Raw genomic sequence first — 14,289 nt, 5'->3', positions numbered from 1 at the left:
TTTTAATTGGATAACTATACTTTGAGAGATGTCAATACATTCAATGTATTAAATTCTTTTAAATTATAAAAACATTCTTTTACTACAAAATGTTAAATAAGTACACTATCCTTGACTGAAATTAAGACATATATTCAAAGTTTGAATATAAGAATAGATTCAGTTAACATATGTTTCTAGAAAAAAATTATAAAAGAAAATCTAAAAAATTTAATTTTCAATATATTTATTGGTAATTTATTAAAATAAAAAATTAAAAAATTTTTACTAATAAAAATAATGTTAACTTGTGTCGTTAATTGGTATCTTATAATACTTGAATATATTTCTTACATATTGTATCAATGATCTACTATTTAAAATGAATTAAAAAAATACAATAATCTGTGAGCATAATTCATTAATTAATCACCAAATCCATTGATTCCCGAGTGTTAAATTAATCACGTTTCTGTTGCAAGCGCGTATCAAAATGTAAATAGGCAATTGATTTTGACAGTCACAATTCACAACCACACTCGCACACACTCACATTCACTTTCACCCTCTCCATCTTAATAATTCACAATTCCACCACTTGATCACAATTCACAGCACATACATGCCCAAACCCCAAACCAGAAAGGTTGGTTGGTGGATTTCAGTATTTAGGATCTTCTTCATCACCATGACAACCTCCATACACAATCCTTCTCTTTCTCTTCTTCATTTTCCATGAAGCTTTTCTCTCTCTCTCTCTCTCACTTCCCTACATCCCTGCTTAGACCTCAACACTACTCTGATTGATCACTTTCTCTTGTTGCTTACCCACTTCCTACCCGATCCAAATCTCTAATCTTTCCCCCCAAATCACGAACCCCATTTACTCACTTTCCCCTTTAGCTCTACAATTTTCAACCTTTTCCCAAAATCCCCTTTCTCTGCTTTTTGGTTAAAGTTGCTGTTTTGATTTCTGGGTATGGCTAATTCTGCTTTGACTACGCTGCTGAGTGTCTAGTTTCTTCTGTTCATTGAGTATCTCTCTGACTTCACTGAAATTGGGGTTTATTTTTCAATGGGGGCTTTTGGATTTGGTTTTTCAGGTGTTGGAGTAAAGAAACAAAGATGGGTGAGGGAGAACGATTTCAACTTGGGACTGTCGGCGCGTTGACTCTTTCTGTGGTGTCATCGGTGTCGATTGTGATTTGCAATAAGGCACTGATGAGCTCATTGCATTTCATTTTCGGTAAGCTTATAAAGCTCCCTCTTTGGATTTTTGCAACGCATTCATTAGTTTGTGTGCCACTTTTTGTTGTTATTATCATGCTTTTTGGTACTTAGTCTCTACATTTCCTTTTTTGACTGAATTTTGCTAACATATTGGTTCTATTAGGCTACATAATAATCCTTGGTGTTTAGTTATTTATCAGTCCTATTAGATTTGAATGTCTAATGTAGTAGCTTGATCCATTGTGCTTGCTGCTACCCCATGTGTTACAGCTTGTAGCATTATGCTATTGCTATACTGAACCAGTGATCTAGGGCAAGTTTGGAAATACGTAAAGCATCCACTCAATTAGGGTGTGCTAGTTTGTTTAGGTGAAGTTTTTCCAAATGAAAATCACTTTATACTTGCTTGCTATAGCAAAAACAGAAAGCTGGATAACGAAATGTATCTTATTTTCAACCTTGGTTGACAATCGTTTTCAAATTGAACTCTTAACTTTCACCAACTCAACCAAGCAAGGCCCTTAATAATTCTAGAACTATTAATTGGAGATTAGATTTGGCAAATTTTAGTTTTCTAATTTTCCATGGTTTTTGGAACTTAGTTCCCTACACACTGTGCATGAGGATGTTGTCAGTCTGTTGTTATCCCGTCTTTTTCTAAATGAAATAATGACTCTTTGGAAGCATAAATTTAATTACTTAGTTCCAGCAATTAATGATTTTGTCTTCCTTAAGAATTTCCCAAAAATAACAGAGTTAGGCATCTCTTGTCACTAATTTCTTTACCTATAATCAGTCTAATATAAGAAAATGTATGCTGATAGTTTGTATTATTACCATGCTATGCAAATTCAAGCTTACATTCAAGTCTTTGAGCCTTGTCTTTTGGTTCTGATGCAGCTACAACTTTGACAAGTTGGCATCTGCTTGTCACATTCTGTTCACTTCATGTGGCACTCAGAATGCGATTCTTTGAGCATAAACCTTTCGAGCAGAAAGCCGTAATGGGATTTGGGATTTTAAATGGAATCTCAATTGGACTCCTAAACTTGAGTTTAGGGTTCAATTCTGTTGGTTTTTATCAGGTATGGTTATTTGTTCTAATTCTGTTCCCTTCTGCTTATTTGTTTATCAATAACTCTGACTGACTCTCTTATATTTGTTTCCAGATGACCAAACTGGCAATCATTCCATGTACTGTAATGTTGGAGACCATTTTTCTTGGGAAGAGATTCAGGTTTTACTTAGCATTATATTGAAACTATGATTTTTACGACTAGCTGTTATACTTGAAGAATATCTTATTGTAAATTATATAAAGGTCAATGAAAGAATTCTTCAATCACCCACCTTCTGGTTTTTCAATTTCTTGTTCTTGATTTCGTCATTCTCTCCGAGTCTTTGTTTTGACCTCAATATCCCATTGTTGTGCTCAGTTTATTTGCATGGTTGCGTTTAGTAGTTATTGCATAACTAATAAATTTTCCCCCTTTTCATTGTCATTGCAGTAAAAGAATTCAGTTTGCCCTAGCTATCCTCCTTCTGGGTGTTGGGATTGCAACTGTCACAGATTTGCAGCTCAATGCTATGGGCTCTTTTTTGTCGTTGCTAGCAGTGATTACAACATGTGTTGCTCAGATTGTATCCTTAAATAGCTTTCAATCTGTGTCAGCACCTAAAATTTTTGGTTTATCAACTTTGCTTAGGAATTGTTGCTCATGTATTCAACATAATTACGAGTCATATATCTGTTTATCACATGCAAAGATTTGGAAAGATGGTTATGATGCCTTTTCCCCCCGGGGAAACATGTTTTCTTTGGAATGTATTGTCCTTAATTAACCACTTTCAGATGACAAATACTATTCAGAAGAAGTTCAAGGTTTCTTCCACCCAACTTCTGTATCAATCATGTCCATACCAAGCAGCAACTCTGTTAGTCTCTGGTCCATTTTTGGATAAATTTTTGACCAACCAAAATGTTTTTGCTTTCAACTATACAACACAAGTGACGGTAAGGGTTGAAAATTCTTCTTCCACCCTTTTTTCTCATCCAACTTTTTTCTTTAATAATTTCTGTATGTTCTCTGTTGTTTCCTTCTTCATTGTAGGTCTTCATTGTTCTGTCATGCCTCATCTCCATCTCGGTCAATTTTAGTACATTTCTTGTTATCGGAAAGACATCTCCGGTCACCTATCAGGTACTTGGACACCTGAAGACTTGCCTTGTATTGGCATTTGGGTATATTTTACTCCATGACCCATTCAGCTGGAGGAACATACTCGGTATTCTCATCGCCATGGTTGGAATGATTCTATACTCTTATTATTGCACTCTTGAGAATCAACAAAAAGCTGTGGAAACTTCAGTACAAACCTCCCAGGTTAGTTTTACCTTAACTCACTTTGCACATGCCTTAGGAACATTCACTAATTAATATGAAAAGATGAAAGATGTGGTTAGAAATGTTTTTGGAGCACGTATTAAATGCACTCCAATAACATGAAAATATTTCTCCTTGCGAGTCTGCACCCTTGATTTACAAGACCCGAAGACCGTATTTTGACACCTTCTGGTTCCTCTTATGTTTGCAGGCAAGAGAAGCTGAATCTGATCCTCTTATTAATGTGGAGAATGGAAGTTCAGTTGTGAGTGATTCAGTTGTGCAAATGTCCCCTCTATGGAGCAAAGACAAAGACTAATATGGTTATGTTCTTTGTTAAATCTGATCCATGGTCAAGAACGGATATAAACCTTATAGAGGGTTAATACCCATAATTTATATGGAGTTAGGAAATTCTGCAACACACAAAGGCTCGTAGTTTTTATTTTTTTTACTTTTTTGGTTTTTTCTTAGTAGCATAATTAGTTTTTGACATTTCATGAATGGTGGTGTGAACCAGCAATAGTAGTGAGGAGAAGAACAAACAAGTACAAGCTCATGATCATGTCGCAATCCTATTGAGCCAACCAATGGTAGCAGACATTTCCTGATTCATGATGTTCTTTTATATTGTGTTACATTTATAATTTTATATAGATATTCAATTTTTCTTTTGTTTTTCTTTTTGTCATAAATAACATTGTTATGTCTTGATTCTACTTCTATAATGAATGCTTCATACCTTTTTTTTGCTCCGAAGATGAACTTTACCTTGTTCATAGCATGAGGACCACATATTTTCTTCACATTTGATTTTAATTTGGTTTAATTTTAACATTCAAAGATAATAAATTAAGCAAAAGAAATTTAACTAAAGTTACATATTGTGAATCAGAATAAATATATTTCATAGGAAAGTTTTTAAGTATATCGGTTGGTATTTTAGTAAATTTTAATCATTGGTTTTAATAATATATATTATATATTTTTTATAATTAAAATTAATGATTAAAAATTACTGAAATACTAATATACCGCTATTTTTGGAAATTTTTCTATTTCATAATTATAGGATCATAGAATGGACCATCTAGCTTTGTGTTACTTGTAACTTAAGGATAGGTATTGAAGTAGATATCAAGTATGAACAAAGCTCAAAGAGGGGGAAAAAAAAGTTTTAGTTATGAAGTATGGGTGGCCAAAATTTAGAGATTATTATTAGGAAAAACTACCAAAAGTACTTATGAAGTTTACGAACGCTGACAAAAGTATCCATAAACTAAGAAAATTAATGTTGTACCCATGAAAGATAGATTCCATATGACAAAAATATCCAAATCTTAATTTTTTGTTGATTTTTTAATAAAATTCCTAAACTACCTTACACTCAACCTCAACTCACTTTTTCAACCTTTCATAACTCAATTTGCACCAACTTTAGCCATGGAGTGCAAACTACTCCTACAACAAACCAGACCGAAATCAATGGTAGTGGTGGTGGTGGTAGAGGATCGGACCTCAACCGATTCACTCATAAGTTTATAATCCATACCCAAACCAAATTAATTAAATACCAAAAAATACTCAAAACATAAATTTTTAAATCCATTCATCCAATTTCAATTCACTTTAGCAAAACTAGAAATAGAAAAAGCCATCAACCATAAAAAATCAACAAATCCATTCATCCAATTTGAAATTTATTTCAGCAAAAATCAGAAGTAGAAGTAGCCATCAATTGAATCTTCTGTAAATCAATCTCAGCCTTCATAAAAAATAGAAGCAGATTTAAAAAAAATAAAACAGTATCATTTTAGTAGTAACTAAATCAATTTCTGAAAAGAAGAAAAATAAAATAAAAATGTTTTAAAAAAGAAATACATTTTTCTTCGCCGGCCGACTGTAACATCGTCAATGGCAGAACCTCCATCCACAGGTGTGCGACAACGGTGTTCTCCTCGGTTGAGTCAGACGCGCCACAACGACATTCTCTTTGGCTGCAACAGGCGCGCCACGACAGCATTCTCCTTAGGTTGGGTCACAGGTGTGCGATGAAGCTTTTGTAGTCACCTTAATAGTGAGAGGGAGAAGCAGTGAGAGGGGAAGAGATTGGCGGTAATGGAGTAGGTGGGTGGCGGACGGCAATGAGGAGGTAGGAGGAGAGTTTCTGTAACTTTGTGAGGATTTTTGAGGGATAAAGTGAGGAGAGAGGAAGAAGAGAAGAGAAAGAGTGACGGTAGAATGGAGTTAGGGTGGGGTGATTTAGGAATTTTATTAAAAAATTAGCAAAAAATTAGGATTTGGATACTTTTGTCATACGGAACCTATCTTTCATGGGTACAACATTAATTTTCTTAGTTTATGGGTACTTTTGTCAGCATTCGTAAACTTTATGGGTAATTTTGGTAGTTTTTTCTTATTATTATTATTATTATTATACGAAGAATTGGCAGTTCAAAGTTGAATAGCATGATTAAACAAATACGCAGTGGGAATATGCCGCAGCACCTTCCAGGCTGTAAGGCTAACCAATATGAAATCACCCCAATTGTACTTGCAGATGGCGCTGCTGCACCACATACGCATCTTTTTACACTATACTCCCTCTCTTATTCCAAAACATTTTTATTAATGGGTACTCTAGCATGTCCCACCAAGTGAAATTTTTTGCTATTGAGAGAAAAAACTTCAGAAAAATAAAAGTCTTACTAATTGAATTTTGCTTATTTTTTGCATTCAACTTCTAAATAATTATTGAAATATTTTTATAAAAATTTAGATCAAATACACAAATGATATTTTTGTCACTTCTAAATAAAAAATAATTTTAAAGAATTATTAAAATTATGTAATCATTAAAAAGGATTCTTTATGTTAAAATCATTTAAAAAAATAATTTACGGGATATTTATGAAAAATAACCAAAAAATAAAACTTGAATTTAATTTGTATATATTATTAGTTAATACAAAATAATCCTCAATTACATATACTTATCAAAGCATCCACAACTCTACACTAACACGAAGCAACTATTACACCCGGCACTTATCGAAACCTCCATTTGCTTCCAAAATTGTAAGAGCCACCGAACACTAGAATCGTCACATAGCTATGGCTGCGCGATCCCTATTGACCCGAAAAACCCTAGCCACAGTGCTCCGCCGTGACTCCACGGCACTGGGCGCACAAGCAGCAGCACATTCGCGCGGACTTCACACTTTCACGCTGCCGGATCTGAATTACGACTACGGCGCACTGGAGCCGGCTATAAGCGGGGAGATCATGGAGATTCACCACAAGAAGCACCATCAGACTTACGTCACTAATTACAACAAGGCCCTCGAGCAGCTTCACGATGCTCTCCCTAAGGGCGATGCTTCTACCATCGTTAAGCTCCAGAGTGCCATCAAGTTCAACGGCGGAGGTCTATTTCCTCATTTCATTTCTTTTCTTTAACCCTTCTTTTTATAATAAATTAGATACTGCAGATTAGGTCTATTTTGCGTAATAGGGTGAATGGATGGATGAATTGTTTATTGTTTGCATGGTTGAACTGTATAAGGAAATTATGGCTGGGTCAAAAATAAAATCTAAGGTTATTTTTTAAAAGAAGGAAGCAAAGAAATATTTTCCATGCTTGTTGATGTTGCTTATTTTGTAGTTTATGTATGTCTGATGATCATTTACTGCAGGTCATATCAACCACTCTATTTTCTGGAAGAATCTAGCTCCGCAACGGGTAAGTTTGTGCCTTGCCTCACCTTCAATGCCGTGTGTGAGTTATCTTTAAGTAGTTCTTTTGCTTAATGCTTCATTATTTACAGGAAGGAGGCGGCGAGCCACCCAAGGGTTCGCTGGGATGGGCCATTGACGAGCATTTTGGCTCTTTCGAAAAATTGGTACAGAAGGTGAACGCAGAGGGTGCTGCCTTACAAGGGTCTGGATGGGTGGTATGTTTTACTAATTGTGTTATGTCCATGTAGATCATTAGAGCTCTATGTTTCAGTTATTATTTTATTTATTTGAATTATCCTGTTTTCGCTCTACTTAAGTCGTACTACTTTGCCAGTGGCTCGGTCTAGACAAGGAGTTTAAGAAGCTTGTAGTTGAAACCACTGCCAATCAGGTAATCTGTCCCTTCTAACTTTCTTAGTTAATCTTGGGTTTCTACTACATATTCTGCAAATGCTGATATTGCTTACTGATTGCTATGGTGAAAAGTGTAGATTAGAGAAGATGTTTGTCACAGTTCCACACGTTTTTTTTTTTTTTTTTTTTTTTTTCACTTTCTCATTATTTTGAGTTGCTGTTATCCATGCATATCCCTATGTTTTGCAGGACCCACTGATTACAAAGGGACCAGGATTGGTTCCATTGCTTGGCATAGACGTTTGGGAGCATGCATATTACTTACAGGTAAAATTTCGGGCTTGGTAGTTAACTGGTGATGGCATGATTGTTGTGATGACATTATTGAAGGCCTGTTTTTCTTTTCAGTGTGATGGTTATGATTTATGAAATGTTGTGTTAACAGAATTTTCGAAGTTTCAAAGATTTCGAAATACTTTTCCTTGTATAAAAGTTGTTATTATCATTTTCCTTATATGCTGATAAGTGGCTGAGAAAATTTGCTTCCTTTCTATGCCCTTCAAACATTCTCCAATAGATTTTTATAAATAGTTGCATCGTGATATTACCTGACCGGTTCTGCTTTTCGTGTGCAATTTCACATCCTCGTTTAATTGGACTTGTTTGTCTATCTGTTTTAAATTAAAGGGTAAAGTATGTTTTTTGCCCTTGATGTTTTCACATTTGCTTCAAAAATACCCTTTAACGTTTAATTTCGTTCAATTTTGTTCCTAACGTTTTCAATTTGTCAAAATTACCTTTCTTCTTAGAGAGACCATTCAGTCAGTTATACTTTCCCTTCCCTTTATAAAACTCCCACTACAACTCTTAGCATAATGCCTTTATTTAAGTATATATAATCTTGTTAGATGCACTTCAGTTTTCAGAAGGTTTTCTGAATTATTCTTTTGTTTTTCTTACGGCAGTACAAGAATGTCAGACCAGACTATCTGAACAACATTTGGAAAGTTATTAACTGGAAATATGCCAGCGAAGTGTATGAAAAAGAGAGCTCTTAATCTGAAAGTGTTGCTTCATATGGAGCTTGTGATGATGAGTTTGCTGCTGCAGGATTAGAGTTTAGAGATGGAATAAAAGGATGTAATGTGGCATATAAGACCTTCAATGGCATTCTGGATTACTTTTATATGGAATAACAATCATTAGCAATATATGGTTGCATTCCTTGTACTATATCCTTGTGATGGTGTGCCAATGTGTGTTAGATTTTCTGATGCTTGGTGACATAGTACTATTATTGCTTTCTGTCGTATTTGTAATCTGCTGCTTTTGTGCGACTCTTTTTCCCTCAAATAAGAGTAATGTATAGTTGCGAAATTCAAGCTCCCTAACTTCTTGTTTCATTTGTTGGACAAACACTCCTCTGCAAGGAAATGGTTTTTGCTATACAAGCAATATCTATCAGTAGGGTGGCAAATGGGCTGAAGCTCGCTGGTCCGGTCCGTGTAACTCGCCAAAAAAGGTGGGTCCGGCTGGAAATTTGAAACTACAATAATTAAAAAGTTCGTCTAACCCGCGCTGCTTAATCCGCGGGTTTTGACGGGGCGGGTTTTTCCAGCGGGCCTGTCTTGATTGATTAGAGACATGAAGATGTTTGATTATATGTTATGGACAATGTTTCTTTTATTTTTTATAATATTAGTTTTATTATATTGTTTCAAAAATTTAGTTAATGATTATGTTTATTACATATTTAGAACTATAAATACTTTAATATTTGTAAATTTAGAAATTATAATTTTTTTATATCTTTAGAAATTATAAATTTATTGAAGTGGTTGTGAAATTATATATATTGTTTAATATTTAATGATTGATTAATAAAAAAAATATAAGAGAATTGGCGGACTTAGTCCACCAACCCACTGTTAGGCGAGACAGGGGAGGAATACAAGACCGCCTTACTAGACGGAGCGGGACGGACTTTTGGCGGGGCGGGCTAACCCGCTACTCCTATGGATATATTATTTTTATTGAATATTCAAATTCATTTTTTTATTACTATTTTTTTTATTTTGTGATTTTATTTTATAAATTTAATTATATTAAATTAATAAGTTTTAAAAGTTGAATTCAATTTTTATTTTGAGATTTGTTTTTAAGTTTTACAATATACCCTCCACATATATAAATAAAAGATGATATAATTAAGTATAGAAGATTTTTTTAATAGAAAAAAAAGTTCAAACCCCTCCATCCCCTATAATGTCTTAGTTTTCTTTATTTTTATTTGGGGACTTATATATTCTATTTTTGAATGTGCCTCACAATTCGAAAGAATTCATGAGAAGGGGTCATTTTAGTTCATTTTTAGATCTATATTATATGAAAAAATATCCATAAGGTAGCTTTTGGAAGAGAGATATTGAGACTGATTAAGACTGAAAAAGTGAGATTAAATTAAATCTCTTTATCGTATTTGGCGTAAAATGTATAGAACTGATTTATGTTTTAATATCTTATTTGATTTAAAATAAAAATAAAAACTTAAATAAATAAAATTACTAAAATGTCTTTAATTGAATCAAAATCTTACCCCTTTCCCTTTTCCCTGTTCCCTCTGTTAATTTAGGCACGAAGTTCAAAAGTCGTTTCATTTTTGCTAGATGTTAACTAAATATATAAGACTCTTCCTAGCTGGTTGGGCATTGTTGGGCATTAATGACATTGTAGGCAATGACATTATTGTTGTTCTCTGCCATATTGATTTTAATTTCTTCTTCAATTTTCTCTTCAATGTCTTCTTCAATTCTCTGATCTCTAGCTTGCTTTCTTTGTTGTCAAAGAGTCCTTTCAATTTTAGGATCGTGTTGAAGATGTTCTTTATCATTGTTGCTCTACATAAATACTCAGAAAATAAGAAAAATTAGAATTTTCTATATCAAAGTAAAGGAAATTCCCAGTGAGGTAAACAAAAAAAAAAGAGTCTAATCTAGATGATCAACTGGTCAATTTATTGTTAATCTCAATTAATTTCCGACAACGGCGCCAAAAACTTGATGCGGATTTTCGCAAACTACTATCGGCAAGTACACCGAGTTGTACCAAGTAATATCACGGGAGTGTGTTATCGTTTCCACGAGAATTATTAATAGACTGAGTAACAGTGATCAAGTAATTAATCTAGTCAGACAATCAAAATTTAGAATTTTAGAAGTCTTTAGCAAAAAACAATGAATTAAGTGAAAGCATGCAGTAAGTGTTTGAGAAAGTAATATTATGGAAAGAGTTAAGGTTTCCGAGATGTTGAACTTTCGGAATAATGCTTTTCACTCTCTACTTTGATCTTGCAAGATATATCTATAGAAAATCATTAGTAATCAAACTTCAATCTCTTAGTAATTCAATTTCTCTTAACTTAACAAACCACCAATTCCTTGATTAGTTGATTATGAAAAGAGGTGAAGTATGTTCACTGATTTAAAAACCACACAATTCACAAGAATTAACCCTAGTTGATTCAATGTCACTTATCAAGTCTAGTTTCAAAACATAAAGGATTATTAGGAGTTTTCAAGCTTAATTCCAAAAATCAAGTTTTCCAATATTATAATTAGAATTCAGTTAAGATTATAACTATTTTCTAATAGATTCAAACCCCTGTGATGAAGAACGAAAACTATTTTTTAAGAAAATATCAATGCATTAATCAAAAGTAGAAAAGTTATAACATTAATTCATTAAAATACCAAGAAGATTAGTGACTCATGCTAAGTTTTGAAATAAAAAACAGAATATGAAAAATGGCCAAAAGGTCCCGTCAAAGTTTTTTTCAGGATCCTTTTATATTAAACCTAAAACAAAACCTAAAATTCAAATTCAAATTAAAATCTAATGAAATCAAATCTTCCACAATTAATCTTCAATTCTCAGTGTGATTCAGATCCAAAGCTTAATGATCTAATCCTTCAACAATTCAAATGTGGGCTTGAGTGATAACTTGAAGTTTGTGGGTTCATGGGCGGGCGTGTGGCATGCCCACTCACTGGCGTGTTGCACACCCAATATTCTCAAGCCCCTGGGAGTGGTCACCTTGGGCGTGTGGCACGCCCACCTCTAGGCGTGTTGCACACCAATCTTCTTTTAAGCCCTGGGAACCTCCTCTTTGGGAGTGTGGCACGCCCAACTCTTGGCATGATGCACGCCAATTTTCTTAAGTCCCTGGAAGCAATCACTTTGGGCGTGTGGCATGTCCAATCTTGGCATGTTGCACGTCAACTTTTAAATATTGGATGAGGCTTCGAAGGCGTGTAGAAACGGCACGACATTGTTGTTTAGTGTGTGGCACGCCATGAAATTGTGCAATCCTGGAGGCAGGGACGGACATAAGGGGGGCGAGTGGCGGCCTCGACCCCCCAACTTTTTTTAATAGTAATAAGTTATTATGTATAATTTATTTTTTTAAAAAATATTTAGTATTATTCTAATATAAATAAAAGTTCAGTCTAATTTAAATATTAATAATTTTTACTATCTAAAAAATAAGTAATAATATTAAAAAAATCTGAAAAAGATATTATTACTAATATTTTTTAATTAAATAAAATTTTTTAAATCTCAAATTCTTTTTTTTTGTGGCCTTTTTTTATTCGTTTGGTATTAATTCTCTCTGTTTCAACTACTACAATTAAGAGATCTTTTTCAACCATGAATATTGTGAAAAATAACTTAGAAACAAAATAAAAGATGAATTTCTTGCTAATTGTCTTTTAATTATATTGAAAAAAATTTTTTGAAAATTTTGACACAAATTCTATTATCGGTGAATTTTATGATACGAAGAATCGACCACTTCGTTAGTAAAAAATATACACATATTTTTTTTACTTTAAAATATATTCTCTATCCGTATATTTTTATAATACATCTTATATTATATAATTTTTTACATAATTTTTAATATTATATGTGTTATTGGCCTCCCCATAATATCATTTCTGGATCCGTCCCTGCTTGGAGGTCCACCTTGGGCATGTGGCACGTCACCTTCTTGGCATGTTGTATGCCAACTTTGAACTTCATTTGGAGACATCTTCTTTTGGACATGTGGCACGCCTTTTTCTTGGCGTGTTGCAGGCCAATTTTGTGCCTTGAAATGCCTTAAATTTGAGCCACTGGAGAGTTGGCCCAGCGTGTTATGCTTTTGCGTTGGCGTGTGGCACGCCAACTTCAATGTTGGTCATTCTTTGTGCGTGTGACACACCCCTTGCTAGCATGTTGCATGCCAGTTTCAATCAAGGTCCTGAGAGGTTGGTCTTGGGCGTGTGGCACGCCCCTTTCCTGGCGTGTTGCACGCCATCTTCAAGCTTGAATGATCCTTCGAAGGCATGCAAGAGTGACACGCCTTCGTTAATTGGCGTGTTGAACGCCACAAAATGGTGGTCCTAGAGGCTTGTTGGGTGTGTGGCACGCTCCTTGCTTTGGCATGTTGCACGCCCATTCCTTGCATTGGTCATGGGAAGCTTCTTCTTGACCTATGGCATGCCCCTTACTTGGCATGCTGCACACTAGCTTTTGTGAACAATCTTGGTTCTCTAGAGGTTTGGCCCAGCGTGCCACACCTTTAGGTTCCCAACTCTCTGTCTTGGATATATGGATGTGTGGCACGCCCCCTATGGTGTGTTGCATGCCACTTCTTTATCTCCTAGAGAGTGTTTTTCTTGTTGTGTTTCTTTACTCCTGCTTTACTTCTCTTTTACTATCATTCACCTACAATTATCAAGAAATCAAAGCACTCAAAGTATCGATTGTGTAAGACCTCAGATTTTTAAAAAATAAATAATGAAATATTTATGTTTATATATATGGTTTTATTTTAGAAAGTTACTTTTATTAAAAAGTAAATAAACCAAAGTTATGAGATTTCGAGTTTTAAATTAATTTGGATTTATACAAATTTCAATTACAATTAGATATTTTTTATTATTGAAATTAATGATTTGGGTTTTTGATTAATTAAAGTTTAAAGTTTTAATAATTTGAGATAAAAGAGTTTTATACATGATTTAAATTACATAATTGAAAGTTTTGATTAATTTTATGAACTAAAAGGGAATTTATTTATTTATCTCCAAATTATAAATTAGAGTATTTAGTTAATAATGATTTGTAATTTGTGAAATAAATAAGTATTCTTAAAATTAATTATATTGGATTAAATCTAGTTTCAAATTAAAACTCTATTCAAACCCTAATTTCAATAACCCTAACCCCTTCTACCCAACCCCCCACACACACGTAACCCCCCTCCTCCACACCCGTTCATCCCTTAATGAGCCACATTCACTCACTCTCACCGTCACTCATCACCGCCATTCCCTACCCTTTTCCTAACACTCACAGCACACATCACACACCACACACCACACACAACCAATATACAAGCGTATACACAGACACAGGCATAGAGAGAGATTCGAGGAAGTGAGGGAGTCACGAAAAAGAAGATGAGAAGGAAGGGGGGAGACCGCGCCGGCATCGCACCTTACCGCCGTTCAGCTTTGTTCTGTCCGCGTTTGGTTCGCTGTGGGGGAAACCGTTCACG

The 14,289-nt window shown here is 34.3% G+C and overlaps 2 protein-coding genes across 2 annotated transcripts; both read left to right on the top strand.

The window, feature by feature from the left end:
- The first annotated feature begins 458 nt into the window (after positions 1–458).
- Positions 459–4,352, top strand: LOC107623383 (UDP-xylose transporter 2). The gene is made up of 8 exons (XM_016325621.3): positions 459–956; positions 1,083–1,225; positions 2,110–2,294; positions 2,379–2,446; positions 2,718–2,850; positions 3,062–3,223; positions 3,321–3,593; positions 3,805–4,352. The coding sequence occupies exons 2-8, from the start codon at positions 1,105–1,107 to the stop codon at positions 3,910–3,912; spliced, it is 1,050 nt and encodes a 349-aa protein (XP_016181107.1). The 5' UTR covers positions 459–956; positions 1,083–1,104; the 3' UTR covers positions 3,913–4,352.
- A 2,227-nt stretch (positions 4,353–6,579) lies between these two features.
- On the top strand, positions 6,580–9,062 carry LOC107623220 (superoxide dismutase [Mn], mitochondrial). Its single transcript, XM_016325407.3, has 6 exons — positions 6,580–7,020; positions 7,289–7,335; positions 7,421–7,546; positions 7,666–7,722; positions 7,935–8,012; positions 8,651–9,062. Exons 1-6 carry the CDS (start codon positions 6,708–6,710, stop codon positions 8,741–8,743), a joined length of 714 nt encoding a protein of 237 aa, XP_016180893.1. The 5' UTR covers positions 6,580–6,707; the 3' UTR covers positions 8,744–9,062.
- Positions 9,063–14,289: the final 5,227 nt, after the last annotated feature.

The sequence above is a fragment of the Arachis ipaensis genome, chromosome B10 (assembly GCF_059453495.1).
Source record: "Arachis ipaensis isolate K30076 ecotype BB chromosome B10, ASM5945349v1, whole genome shotgun sequence".
In the NCBI taxonomy this organism is placed as follows: Eukaryota; Viridiplantae; Streptophyta; class Magnoliopsida; order Fabales; family Fabaceae; genus Arachis; species Arachis ipaensis.
This window is presented reverse-complemented; position numbering and strand designations above follow the sequence as displayed.

Bases quoted from the DNA above. Each gene is read 5' to 3' on its own strand.
- LOC107623383 (XM_016325621.3), top strand. From the start codon at position 1,105: ATGGGTGAGGGAGAACGATTTCAACTTGGGACTGTCGGCGCGTTGACT. The intron at 1,226-2,109 runs GTAAGCTTATAA...GTTCTGATGCAG, and splicing joins CTCATTGCATTTCATTTTCG to CTACAACTTTGACAAGTTGG. The intron at 2,295-2,378 runs GTATGGTTATTT...ATTTGTTTCCAG, and splicing joins ATTCTGTTGGTTTTTATCAG to ATGACCAAACTGGCAATCAT.
- LOC107623220 (XM_016325407.3), top strand. From the start codon at position 6,708: ATGGCTGCGCGATCCCTATTGACCCGAAAAACCCTAGCCACAGTGCTC. The intron at 7,021-7,288 runs GTCTATTTCCTC...CATTTACTGCAG, and splicing joins CATCAAGTTCAACGGCGGAG to GTCATATCAACCACTCTATT. The intron at 7,547-7,665 runs GTATGTTTTACT...CTACTTTGCCAG, and splicing joins TACAAGGGTCTGGATGGGTG to TGGCTCGGTCTAGACAAGGA.